The sequence below is a fragment of the Mus musculus genome, chromosome 5 (assembly GCF_000001635.26).
Source record: "Mus musculus strain C57BL/6J chromosome 5, GRCm38.p6 C57BL/6J".
In the NCBI taxonomy this organism is placed as follows: domain Eukaryota; kingdom Metazoa; phylum Chordata; class Mammalia; order Rodentia; family Muridae; genus Mus; species Mus musculus.
In genome coordinates, this window is record NC_000071.6 from 8,503,913 (window position 1) to 8,518,163 (window position 14,251).

At 39.9% G+C, this 14,251-nt stretch overlaps 1 protein-coding gene across 4 annotated transcripts in view; it reads right to left on the reverse strand.

Annotated features, from left to right (window-relative positions):
- The window catches only part of Rundc3b (RUN domain containing 3B), a 132,749-nt gene that overhangs the window by 13,577 nt on the left and 104,921 nt on the right, over positions 1 to 14,251 (reverse strand). Inside the window, exon 9 of one of the 4 annotated variants that reach the window (XM_006503578.3) lies at positions 8,355 to 8,495. The exons of 2 other annotated variants lie outside the window; for them this stretch is intronic. In XM_006503578.3, the coding sequence (XP_006503641.1) occupies positions 8,355 to 8,495 (141 nt within the window). Of the gene's footprint in view, positions 1 to 8,348; positions 8,496 to 14,251 lie in introns of all 4 variants that reach the window. One more of the 4 variants, NM_001347311.1, reaches the window with a different exon arrangement.

The window sequence follows — 14,251 nt, forward strand, 5'->3', positions numbered from 1 at the left end:
TTAGCCCAGAAACCATAGAACACCGAAGATACAACTTGCAAAATACAAGAAAATCAAGAAGAAGGAAAACCATTGTGTGGATACTTCATTCCTTCTTAGAATAGGGAACAGAATACCCAGGGAAGGAGTTACAGAGAAAAAGTTTGGAGACGAAAGGATGGACCATTCACAGACTACCCCACCCGGGGATCTATCCCATAATCAGCCACCAAACCCAGATATTATTGCATATGCCAGCAAGATTTTGATGAAGGGACCCTGGTATAGCTGTCTCATATGAGGCTATGCCAGTGCCTGGCAAACACAGAAGTGGATGCTCACAGTCATCTATAAGATGGAACACAGGGCCCCCAATGGAGAAGCTAGAGAAAGCACCCAAGGAGCTGAAGGGGTCTGCAACCCTATAGGTGGAACAACAATATGAACTAACCAGTACACCCAGATCTTGGGTCTTTAGCTGCATGTGTAGCAGAAGATGGCCTAGTTGGCCATCACTGGGAAGAGAGGCCCCTTGGTCTTACAAACTTTATATGCCCCAGTACAGGGGAATGCCAAGGCCAAGAAGTGGGAGTGGGTGGGTAGGGGAGCAGGGTGTGGGGAGGGTATAGGAAACTTTTGGGATAGAATTTGAAATTTGAAATGTATATAAAGAAAATATCTAATAAAGTTTCCCTGCACCAAAAAAAAAAAAAAGAAAAAGAAAAGAAAAGAAAAAAGAAAGGTATCCACAGAGATACACAAACTATTATACACAAACTATATTGCTATATATTGCTATTTTTCAGAACGGAATGTTTATAAAGTAAGTAGTTTATGTATATTAAAAAAATAAGAATCCAAAACAGCATATCTTCTGACAACACAAAAACCTGTAGTTTAATAAAGTTCACTATGTTAAATTTAATTTAAACTTGTAAGAATGGTATCATATGTCACTGGTAGTCTTATCTCAATCAATTAATAGAACAAATGATATCATTTTATACTATATTTTTGCTTAAAAGATGTTCTAAAGTCAGTAATTCCTATTATGTGGTAGTCAGTGAACAATACATTGTGTGATACACAGAGGGAAGTAAGTACTATCCACAGGGAGAAAGTCTGTGCAAGATCACTGCAGGCCACAGACTCAGTGTCAGGAGGGCTCCAGGCAGGAAGCATGGATCTCCCTGTGAAGGGAACTAGGATAGATTTTGCAGGTATCCTGGAAACAAATGGGGGTGGGAACAGGAGGGATCAAGTGGGGGAAGGGAGGGGTGGAGGGAGAGAGTATGGAGAGAGACAACTTTCCAGTTGTAGGCATTTAGGGACTATATGGAAACCTAGAGTAGTGAAAACTTCCTGGTACTTATGAGGGAGGCCTAATAATGGAGGAAATGGGACTTGAACAAGCCATCTTCTGTAACTAGGCAAGGCTTCCAGTGGTGGGACTGGGACATCAACCAAGCCACAAAACCTTTGAATTATAACCTGTCCTGCCTGCAAGATGGATTGGGACAATGGTGGCTCAGAACTTGTGGGAATGGCTAACCAATGACTGATCTAACTTGAGGCCCAAGCTATGAGAGGGCACCTGTGCCTGACACTGGTTAGAGGGCCAGGAAATGGAAGCTGGATAGCCCAGAGACCTAAAAGTATAACCAAACATGATAGGAAAAAACCACTACCGCCGCTGCCGCTGCTGCCGCCGCCGCCGCCGCCACCACCACCACCACCACCACCACCACCACCACCACCACCACTACCACCACCACCACCACCACCACCACCACCACCAGCCCAAGCCAATGAAATGATTCCTAATGATATTCTGCTATACTCATATACTGGCACCTGGCCTAGTTGTCATCCAACAGGCTTCCTTTTGCAGCTGATGGGAGCAGATGAAGAAAGCCACTGGGAAAGTCAAACACTGGGTGGAGCTTGAGGAACCCCATGGAAAAGGGGGAAGAAGCATTGTAGGAGCCGGAGTTGTTGGGACACCAGAAGAACATGGCCAACAGAATCAACTAAGCAAGGACCATAGTGGCTCACAGAAACTGAAGCACAGAGCATGTATAGGTCTGCACTAGGTCGTCTGTAAATACAGTGCAGTTGTTTAGCTGGGGGTTTGTGGGACTTCTAACAGTGGGAATGGGGCTGTCTCTCACTTTTGCCTGTTCTTGAGACACCTTTCCTACTGTTGGATTGCCTTGTTCAGCCTTGATGTGAGGGTTTGTGCCTACTCTTATTGTATCTTATTATACTATGTATGGTTGATATCCCTGAGAGGCCTGCTCTTTTCTGAAGGAAAATGGAGGAGCGGTGGATCTGGGGGAGAGGGAAGGTCAGGGGCTGGGAACTTGGAAGAGAGAAGGGAGAGGGGGCTGTGGTTGGCTGCATTGTATGAGAGAAGAATGAAGAACACAAAGAAAAAGAAAGAAATTGTGTGCATAATATTCACAGGCATATGCATGCACATGGAGACAAAGAAGCTAATTTTCTCTCTCTTTTCCCATAGGGATATGTTTAATAATACAGCTGTAGAGGCTGCAGAGTTGCTCAGCTGTAAAGAGCATTGGCTGCTCTTCCAGAGGATCCAGGTTCAGTTCCCAGCACCCACATGGCCGCTCACAATGTCTGTAACTCCAGTTTCATGCGATCACACAGACACACATGCACACAATGTGCACAAAATATAATAAAATAAAATTACATTTATAAAAAAATACAATTGTCATTTGCTATAGCAGAGTGTCTACAGACTCTTAATCTACTCTAATTAGCATAGGGATACAGGGGAAACTTGATAGAAGACAGTCCATATGACTTAGGTTAAACTTCAACATACACGTTCTGAAATACTTTTGGAGCCTTGTTGCCTTAGTGATCATAATTCCACAAATATTCAAAAAACACACATGGAAAGAATCCTAAATCATGTAAAGTAGGAGTTCTCTTGCGGACGCCCCGAGTTTGGTTCCCAGCATCTATGTAGACTGCGTCCCAATAAACCACCTTAACTCAGGGGATCTGACCCCACAGATTCCTTACACACCTGCTCTCAAATACTATTACATTCCCCCACGCAACACACACAAGTTTAAAAAATAAACATTTTAAAAGAGAAAAAACAAAACCTAAAAACCCCTTTAGACCATGAAAACCATAGTAAGTCAGGCTGTCATAACTGCAATTTGAGTGGCAGCCAAATTGAGAGCCAATGATACACTGAAAGGACTAAAAAGCTTAAGCAGGGCAGGTGAGTATGGCTCGGCAGGTACAGGTACTTGTCTCCAAGTCTGGAAACCCGACTGGCAGGAAGAGAGAATTGACTCCCACACATATTCCCATACAAGCTAAATAAATGCAAAGTAAATAAGTAACAAATAAACAAATGTTTAAAAAAAAATAAGAGGAAAATTGAAACCTGATGCTGATGAGTCTGAACTTCTGGGATAAGAATGAGTGAGGGAGATAACACTTTAACAAGATAAATTTAGAAGCTTAGGTGATCTAAACTTCATGTATAAAAAGGATAGTAAAACAAAACTGTGGTGGTTTGAATAGTTACAGCCTCCATAGATTTATGTGTTTAAATACTTGGACACAGGGAGTGGCACATAGGGTGTGGCCTTATTGGAGGAGGTGTGGCCTTGGTGGAGGAAGTTTATCATTGTGTGTGTGTGTGGGAGGGGGGGCTTTGGGGTCATATATACTCAAGGTATGCCACTGTGGTACACATTCTCCTTCTACTGCCTTTGGATCTAGATGTAGAATTCTCAGCTCCTTCTTCACTGCCATGCCTGCCTGGACACTGCCATGATTCCCACCATGATGATAATGGACTAAACCTCTGAACCTGTAAGCCAGTTCCAATTAAATGTTGTCTTTTACAAGAGTTGCCTTGGTCATAGTATCTCTTCACAACAATGGAAACCCTAAGATAAAACTTACAGAAACAAAAAATAAACACTCATTGTATGCTGTGTTATGAAAACATACCCAATATGTTTAGTTCTTATTGAGATTTTACTGTGATTTGCCTCTGCCTCTCAAGTGTTGGAACTAAAGGCATACACCACCACATCTGGCTTTATCAATTTTTACCACATTGCCATGTGTGAAATAAAAACAAAAAAAGATTTTACATCTGGCATGGCTTATATTGCTATGTCTATTTAACAAATAAACAAACGGGTAGTATATTTAAAGTTTAATAAACAGTATAAGTAATAGAAATAAATTTCAGATGAGTTCTGAGAGGGGTCCTTCTGTGGTTGCAGATCTTAAACCAGTTAACCAGTAGCTTAATATAAAAATATAATTTCTAAATGTAAATTAAATATAAATATAAGTCAAGGTGCCATGACTTCTTTTGGTTTCTAGTAACGAAGTGTAAGTTGGCTTCTATTCACACTTATACCTACCTTAGGCTGTACGTTTTGGTAACAAGCTAATGCTCAGCCAACCCAAAGGGCCAACTTGTCACATCAGCCCCAAAGAAGGCCTGTGCCTCTTCCCTCTATGACAAGTCATGAGAAGATGCTTTTCTCTGCTTTCTGCTTTCTTTAGAGAACTACTGCTCTGCAGTGGGTAGGGGTCTCAGAACTTGTTCTGAGTGCTGCCTGATTTACACATTTGCTAGTAGCTTAAATAAGCACTGTTAAGCCCAACTTGTCCTGAGCCTCCCCTCTCTCTTTTTTTTAAATTAATTTATTTTTTACACTCCACATTCCATTCTCCGATCCCCTCCCCCCCCCCAGCCCCTTCCTGATCCACCCTTTGACTGCTCCACTTCCCTCATCTCCTCCCCACCCCTGTCTCCACGTGGATGCCCCCACCCCCCACCCCACCTGGCTTCTAAACTCCCTGGGGCCTCCAGTCTCTTGAGGGTTAGGTGCATCACCTCTGAATGAACACAGACCCGGAAGTCCTCTACTGTATGTGTGTTGGGGGGCCTCCTATCAGGTGGTGTATGCTGCCTGTTTGGTGGTCCAGTGTCTGAGAGATCTCAGCAGTCCAGATTAATTGAGACTGCTGGTCCTCCTACAGAATCTCCCTTCTCCTCAGCTTCTTTCCACCTTCCTTAATTCAACAATAGGGTCAGCTGCTTCTGTCCATTGGTTGGGTGCAAATATCTGCATCTGACTCTTTCAGCTGCTTGTTGGGTCTTTCAGAGGGCAGTCATGCTAGGTCCCTTTTTGTGAGTGCTCCATAAACTCAGTAATAGTGTCAGGCCTTGGGACCTCCCCTTGAGCTGGATCCCACTTTGGGCCTGTCACTGGACCTTCTTTTCCTCAGGTTCCTTTCCATTTCCATCCATGTAATTCTTTCAGACAGTCTTAGGTTAGCTGGTAGGATAATTTCACAGAGCTTTGGCCATTGTACCCCTTTTGCAGGGGAAACTTACTAACACCAAAACTACTGCATTGTAGGGCCAGCTACAGAGGTGACAATACTTATTTAAAAAGACCTAGCCACCCCCATAATCTGTAGGTTATCATAAATGATGAAAATGTCTGCTTAGTTTTAAACATTATTTATAGAAAACTCCCTATCCTGAAAACCCAGACCTATATGTTTAAATGAAGTAGTTGGAATTACATACTCAGAAGGATAAGTCAATTTTCTATAAGACTCAGAGAGCAGATCTTGGAATGTGAGATTGGCATACATAAGACTAGCGAATTATATGTCAACTATTCATACTCATTGAGAAGCTATTAAGTAGAAGATGATGCAATTGACCCTTTTTGTATTGTACATACAAAAAGAGAGTGTTAAGGGAAGGAAGCATCACTTAGTGTCACACAGTAACCAATTAGTAGTGGCTACTGACAATACTGCGTTTGACCCCCAGGTCCAGAATCCTCCATACTAAACCACACCTAGACAGGCTTTGCTCAGGGATAGCAGGCTCATCTAAAAATAGCAAGAACATATGAGGACAAGCAGGTGAATGAGATAATTCTAGAAAAAGATATTTTCCTTTCTCAGCTGATGTGTGTGAATCAAGAAGCACAACTTTAAACTCATGCTGAGCAGGGGAACAAGGCTGTTCCGTTGCCTTTAAGACTGCAATCACTTGGAGTGCTGCAATGTTGCTTTGTAACATTATACATGCAGATGTAAAATAGCAATAGATATTCCACTTATGGTTCTTAATTTTTTATTTATCACTAGCTGTCCACATTTTTGGGTTTGTGTGTGTGTGTGTGTGTGTGTGTGTGTGTGTGTGTGTACATGGCTAAGACAGACACACTTTGGGTTCTTTATTGACTCCTCTATAGGTATCTCTGTGGGTAGGTAAAAGTATACATCATCTGGCTAAAATATTTTACTTCCTATTTTTTTTTTTTTACCGTTTCACAATGAAGTGGATGTTGTGAAGAAAGATTCTGCAGATTTAATATAGCCACAATGTGTATCTGTTCATGTTTATGTGAGTGAGTTTCAGTACTCATGGGTACTTTGATGGGTGGTCTGAGGCCAACTTTGGATACTATTCCACAGGAGCTGTCCGCGTTTTTGGTTGTGTGTGTGTGTGTGCTTAAAGGACCCAAGGATTACCAATCTGGCTGGGCTGGTTGGCTAGTGAGACCCAGAGATCCATCTGCCGCTGCCTCCCCAAGCCTGGGATTATAAGTACCGGTCACTACCTCCAGCTTTTTACACGGGAACTAGGGCTCAAATACAGGTCCTCATGCTGGGATTCAACACTTTAATGACTGAGATCAGCCCACTGCTCTTGTCACAACAGTGAGCATGTGTACATGATACATATGTGTGCGTGCGTGCGTGTGTGTGTGTGTATTTTTTTTTCATGTATGCACCTCTAGGTTCACATGCGATGTTTGAGACAGGAGCTCTTGGATTGGACAACACTAGCTGGTTAGTGGGTTCCAAGATCTTCCTGTCTTTGCCTCCACAGGGTTAGGATTACAAGTATGTTCCCCTACTGATTGTGTGTAAAGAGGATCTAATCTCAGGTCCTCACATTTGAACATAAAGTAATCTATCAACCAACCCATATCCCCAGCTCATCACTGTAAATTTAAGAGCTTCTCATGTGTCAAATGTAATGTATATAATAAATATATTTCTATAAATTATGTTTTAAATTATAAATTTGAAATACAAATATTGTTCTATCAATTAAGTGTGACACAGAAAGGTAAACTTATACTCCACATAGGATATAGCTACTGTAACACATTTATTCATGTGTAAACACATACAGGAACTCTATGCTAATTTATGGAATGGTCAAAGCCACACCTCGAGTCATACTAAGAAATGATTTAATAGATGAAAAAAATTTTCTGATTTATACCACAAGAAGCCTTCTCACCTCTACTTATCTTTAACAATCAATAAGACAAGCAAAGCTTGTCTCTAGTACTACTTTTAATAACGCAAGGTCAAATTTAATTTGCATCCTATCACTGATAAACAACAACTCCCAAAATCATAAGCATAAAGAAGGTGGAAGTAGTGCTTCTGGTAAGACATGTCTATGTCTGTTTGAGTAACAAGTCAAGAAGCAGAAAATCTAGATGAATGCCGGATGGACAGAAACACAAGGTGATGTAATAGGGTGCCCTAAGAAGCACAGGCAAGAATGTGTGACTTTGCCAGTGACAATAAAGAAGAACAGATAAAGGAAGAGGGGAAAGATGAAGGGTCAGAGGGAGGGAGAAAGAAAATAGAAAATGGAGAAATAGGTGGAAAGGAGATAAAAAAGAAAAGGGGCTGGGAGAGAAGAATAATGGGGAGAAAAGTTAGAAGTTAAACTAAAAAAAAAAAAATACAGTGGAAACAAATGATTAAGATGAAAAAGTGTTAAAACCCCAAAGATGCTAATATAACCTGATTTTCAAATGAAAGTCTGAACACTAGGAATAAGAAATTATGGCTCAGAGATAGAGTGACTGTATTATTGCTCCTAAAAATTAGAATGATTAAAATGATCAAAAGTCAAATCCACTGAGAATTTCAAACTTTTATATACTTTTAAAAGATTGAATACGGCATTTTTTTAAATAAAAAAATCTAGAAAAATAATTCTAGGCTAGTATATCCTAAAGCTAAAACTTCAAAATAGATGCCTCATGAAAACAAGTTCATAGATACACTTAAGGGATGACTGGAAATTTTGGTCTGACACTACCACCTAGAAATTCTTCCCGTATTTTGCTTCCCCAGAGTGCCTTGGCTTCAAATGTTCAGACACCTGCTTCTTAAGGGAACCTCATCAAAGCAGCCCTAAGGACGATCAGAAAAATAACTGAGATACCAGAGTGGATAGCCACATGTTTTGGTACAACTAAATGTGTAATTAGTTGGAAAAAAGACATTACACTTACTCATACCACTGTTTATTGTGTTTTCGGTAAAGCAAGGTATCCAAGGCAACAGCATTGACATCCAGAGCTCCTGGGGAGGGCCACTGCTTGGTGAGGTGGGCAGTTAACTCTTGTCTTGATCTTAAATCATTATTCTTTAGTACAGTCCTGTGAATATTAAGATGGTGAGTGCTTTTGTTTTTACTCTTTTTTTTTTCTCAATGGCAGAGGAACCTAACTGGTATGTAGGCCCCAAAGTAATTGCTTACAAAGGGTATGTCACTAGGCTGAGTGGAACCACTGGAGCCACCACAGGCCAGAGCTGGCTGGGACTCTGCTGCTTCATCTTCTGCAGCACATGCTCTTTAGACTTTCTCTGCTGGCTAGGAACAATTACTACTACTGTAAATTAGACTTCCTGTCTTCTCCAATGAGGTGTTAACTCTTTAGTAGAAGAACTAAAGGGTCCAACATCACTGTAAACCTCAACCAAAAGCAATGGCATCCTAGCTAAAACATAGATTCCATGTCTATGATCTCCTGGTTTGAAAACAAAGAATTATTGAAAATAATTTAACTCAAGTAAAAAGATCAGTTAAAAAGCAATTTAAATACTATAAATATATGAAATTTTAAAATTCATGCAATACATTTTTATTTATTTATTTTTTTTAGGTTTTTCGAGACAGGGTTTCTCTGTGTAGCCCTGGCTGTCCTGGAACTCACTCTATAAACCAGGCTGGCCTTGAACTTAGAAATCCGCCTGCCTCTGCCTCCCGAGTGCTGGGATCAAAGGTGTGCGCCACCAGGCCCAGCTAAATAATATTTTTATTTTAAAAAATTTCCTCTATTTATTTTCCCTTTTAATTGTAAACATTTTAACTATGTCTGTGAGTGTGTCTGTGTATGGTATGTATGTGTGTGGTGTGTATACATATATACTTTGGAGGCCAGAGGAGGGTGCCAGGTCCCCTGGAGGACCTTAGATGGCGGGAACTAGAGTCAGGTCCTCTACCAAAGCACTCCATGCTGCCTTCACCTGCCAAGTCATCTTTCCAGACCTACTAAACTGCTTTTGTCAGAAATGACTATTAATAAAGTTTCATAAAAATCATTAAATCAAGTATCAACTGTACTAGATGCTATAATCAACTGGCAATCTTTCGCCAAGTTCTTCTTATAAGAATGTTAGTTGATAAGAACAACTGGCAACAGAATTAAAATTTTGCCAAAATTTTAATTTACATGAAGCAACTGATTTTTGTCACAAGACTAATTCAACATCTGAACTGATTAAAGAAAATTTAAAAGCAAAGGGACTATATCTCTCAAAGCCTTATAAGCCATCTGTTCAACATGCATTCTCAAACAGAAGCCTATGAGCTTACTGTGCACTAAGACTGTGGGTCGTCATGTCAGGAGTCCCTGCTCTTGTGATGGATACCTATTGCTAACCTCCTCAGCCCACAGCCCTGTTCTGGGTGCAGGAGAAGGGAGTGGGTGGGTCAGTAGTTGGCAGCACAATCCTACTCTACAGACAATCGCTAGCATAAGCCTCTGACTATTAACAGTGGGTCTACAGAGTAACTGTGTTTACATGTCTTAGTGGGCTATGGAGTAGTTCTGATTTTACATTGTATTTTATAACTGTCTGCTAAATTATGTGTTTTACTATATACACAGAGAAATATCATCTAATATACATACTAGATTTTGTCTCATAATGTTATACTAAGAAGTCAGGGAGAATGACTCTTACTAAGATACTTTTTTTTTTTCTGGACAGTTGACACAATTCCTTTCACTGGAAAAAGACATAAAACTCATTTAAAAGACTTTCAAGGTGTCTTAACATTGTTTACTTATTGAAAACAAAACTTTACAGAAAATCTAAGATTGTTAGAAAAAGAAGAAATAAGGATTATCAGCATGATAATCTACCACAATACAATACACTGCCATTATTTTGGGTTTTCATAGTAAATTTTTCTATATTACATATTCCCTCCCTAGGAGGTTTATAATGTATATCAATGGAAAACTCAGCTTCAAAGCTATGAGGAGATGTCAGGCAACATTCCCATCAGGGTTTGAGAACTACAACTGTGCATCTGTGAATAACTTGCACTAGCAGACTCTGCTAAGAATGGGTACCAGCACACCTACCTTTCTTTCTTCTTTCTTTCTTTCTTTCTTTCTTTCTTTCTTTCTTTCTTTCTTTCTTTCTTCTTTCTTTCTATCTATCTATCTATCTATCTATCTATCTATCTATCTATCTATCTATCTATCTATCTATAAACAGGGTTTTTCTTTGTACTATCCAAACCTTTTTTCTTTACTGTCCTATAACTCAGTCTGTAGACTAGGCTGGCTTTGAACTCACATAGATGTGCCCGTCTCTGGCTCCCAAGTGAGGGATTAAAGGCACACACTACCACTGCCTGCTACAATTTCTAATTTAAAAGAACTGTTTCACAAAGGTTACATCATAACAGTTGTCCACAGAAAACTTTTGCCTAAAACTAAGTTATGGTATTATCTTAAATAAGCTCATTTATTTAGTGTAGTGTATTGGGTATGAGGATAATTTATAGGGGTTGGTTCTCTCCTTCCACCTTGCGCATTATGAGAAATGAACTAAGGTTTAGTAGCAAGTACCTTTACCAACTGAGCCATCTCCCTGGCCTCAGTGTTATCTTTAGATTTTTGTCCTTAGAAATTCTAATTATACTGTTTCTACTGACAGCTGATTGGGTCTTTGAAATGAGCTAGGTTTTCTCTCTTGGGTTCACCACAGAACAGGCAAATGAGTCATGCTAAATTAAAAATTCCATTCTATATTTTAGAATTTTGACAAGAAGTTAATCTGAGTGACAAATATGCAGGCCTATTTGTCTCCTCAAGCACTGGGGCCTGACCAAGATCAGCAGAGAACTTCCCACAGTCACTAGTATTTCTCTACTCTATTGTCCTGCAAACTGCAGGCAGCTTTCCAGTAACCTCTACTGTAACCAAGAATTAACTGCCAGCTGCCTTGAAACTAGACAATCCCATTATTTACCTTAAAAAGGATAGCAAGTTTATAGTAAGACCTACTCAAAGGGATTCACCTAAGGTTAGCAAAGCAAGAACACTTTTCTTTCCTTTTTGAATTTTTCCCATGTTACCCTTCATATATTACATATATTACATCCTAACTGCAGTGTCCCCTCACCTCCCCTTCCACTTCCCTCAGAAAAGAGCAAGCCTTCCAGGGACTTCAACAAAATACAGCATAACAAGCATAATAAGACCAGGTCATATTCTCACATCAAGGCTGGATGAGGCAACCCAGTAGGAGGAACAGGGTCCCAGAGGCAGACAAAAGAGTCAGAGACAACCCTGCTACCACTATTAGGAATCCCACAGGAACACTTAGCAACACAATCATAACACATATGCAGCAGACCAAGGTCAGATACGTACAAGTTCCCTGACCTCTGTGAGCACACTTGAGTCCTGGTCAGTTGATTCTGTGAGCCATGAAGAACATTTTTCTTATTTGTGCCTAGCCTCAACGTGGCTTTACCTTAAATTATCAAATAACTGTTAAACCAGTGACTAAAGATAAATATTCACATTTCACAATTTTCTTAAAACTCTAATAAGTGTTGAAATTAGACCAATGGGTGATGTGAAGTCCAGCCGTAATGGATATATCTACAATGCAACTACTGTACCTAAGCCTTGATCACAAAATGTGGCAGACAGATTCTAGAGTCAGAGGACCAAAAGTCGGTGAGACTGAGTCTCCTACAAATAGCTGCCTGAAGAAGATCTGAACAATAATAGTAGTACTAGACATGCTAACATAGAAGGAGGGAAGTCTCATGGAGTCTAACACATAGACAAGGAAATATAGGAAACTAACGATTGCTGAGATGAGACCCCTAACTGTTTATTGCAGAAAGGAACATTGGTTGCCAGGAGTCCAGATCAGTGCCTAGTCCAGTTGTCATCAGAGATGTCTCTTCCTATAGCTGATGGGAGCAGATGCAGAGACCCACAAACCAGACATTAGGTAGGGAGACAGCCCAAATTAGAGATCTCCATCAGGTCTCTCCTCTTGGACCTTAGAGAACCCTGCAGAAGAAGGGAAGGAAGAATGCTAGGAGACAGAGTGGTCAAGAACACCAGGAGAATACAGCTCCCTGCATTAATTATGAAAGGCTCATGGAGGCTCACAGAGCCCAGCACAGCCATGGTGGAGAGAATGGAATGTAGCCTAGTGCCCCCTTTGTCTGCCCAAGCTGAGTTCACACAGCTCAGCAGCGAGGCAGAATGCGGGTCCACAGTTATGTGGTTTTCTTGTGGGACTTCTAACGGTGCGAGTGGGGTGTGTCTCTGACCCTTCTGCCTGGTCTTGGGGCCTTTTCTTCTTACTGGGTTGCCTCATCTAGCCTTGATAAGAGGGTTTGTGTCCAGTCTTATTGCATCTTGTTATGCTTTATTCAGCAGACATCCCTAGGAAGTCTGCTCTTCTCTGAAGGGAAAGAGAGAACAGGTGGATCTGGGAGGGAGGGAGGGGACTAGAAGGAAGGAAACTGACTGAGATGTATTTAAAACAAAAATTAAAGGGAAAAAAAAACCATAGTCCCTGAAATCATATATACACAAACAATAAAAATAGGAGAAACCCAGTAACGCCTGTGTTACAATGCCCAGCTATTCTGCTTTCTGTCTGTGATCTTTACTACTTTAATTGTTTTGGTGTTCTATGACAGAAATGTTCATAAAGTCTGAGCATTTTGTAGTTCTCATAAGTAATTTAGTGATGCCTGTAGTACAAGACAATAATGTAATTTATAGTACATATATTAAGAAATGTTAAACATAAAAGCAAGAGGAATGGAAAAGGTTGCAATAAGATTCTTAACCCATGTGGAAATAAGCATTACATATGTCTTCTATCTCTTCGATGTATTTAAATGTTTTACTTTCTCCTGGTTGCCTTTATCTTGTCAGAAAAAAACAAAAGAAACTCCAGTATCCAGGTCTGATGCAGCTTCATGACTATGGACTATGAGTGATAGCCCTCAGCATTAAGAAGGAAATGCTCACACTCTCCCTATAGCTGTAAAATAGACTATTCTGCATCTTAATTCTCAGTAGCATTATGTAATAAAATGAGAATTCTCGTGTAAGAATTACATCACTCTCCTGCTCTTTGTCTTCCAACGTAGCCTTATGCAAAGGAATCTTGTGAGGCAGCTTAAAGCAATCTGGAGGATACAGCTCTATTATTTCAAGGTAAATCTGAAACTCCTAAACTCAAGGAAACAGTCCAACTCTTATCAATCAAAAATGGTCCACTTTTATCAATGGATATATTTTTAAATGTTTATTTTATTTTATATGGATGGATGTTTAGTTTGCATGTGTGCCTCTGTACCACATCTGTGCCTGTTGCTTATGGAGGCTAGGAAAAAAAAAACATCAGATCATCTGGAATTGACGCTATACATTATAGACAGTTGTGAGGCACCATGTAGATGCTGGGAATTGAACCTGGGTACCTAGAAAGAGTAGCCAGTGCTCTTAACCACTGAGCCATCTGTACAGCTTTAGACACTTTTTATTTGTTGCTTTATTGTTTTAATTAAAATATTTTTAAAGGTATTAGGAATAACTGTAAGGTTCCTTTGAAAAAACAAAAGGATCAATAACACAGATTTATTTTACTATTCTAAAACTATAACACAGATGAATTATTTTTCAAATTAAAATATGGGATTCTTCATTTAAATTATCAAAGGTCAAATAAACTTATTAAAATTTAATTCTTTAATAAAATACTTTTAATAAAGTAAACCTAACTTTTATTTTATATACATTTAATTTCCAAAGACAAAGGCTTGCTATATAATAGCCCAGGATGGGTTCAG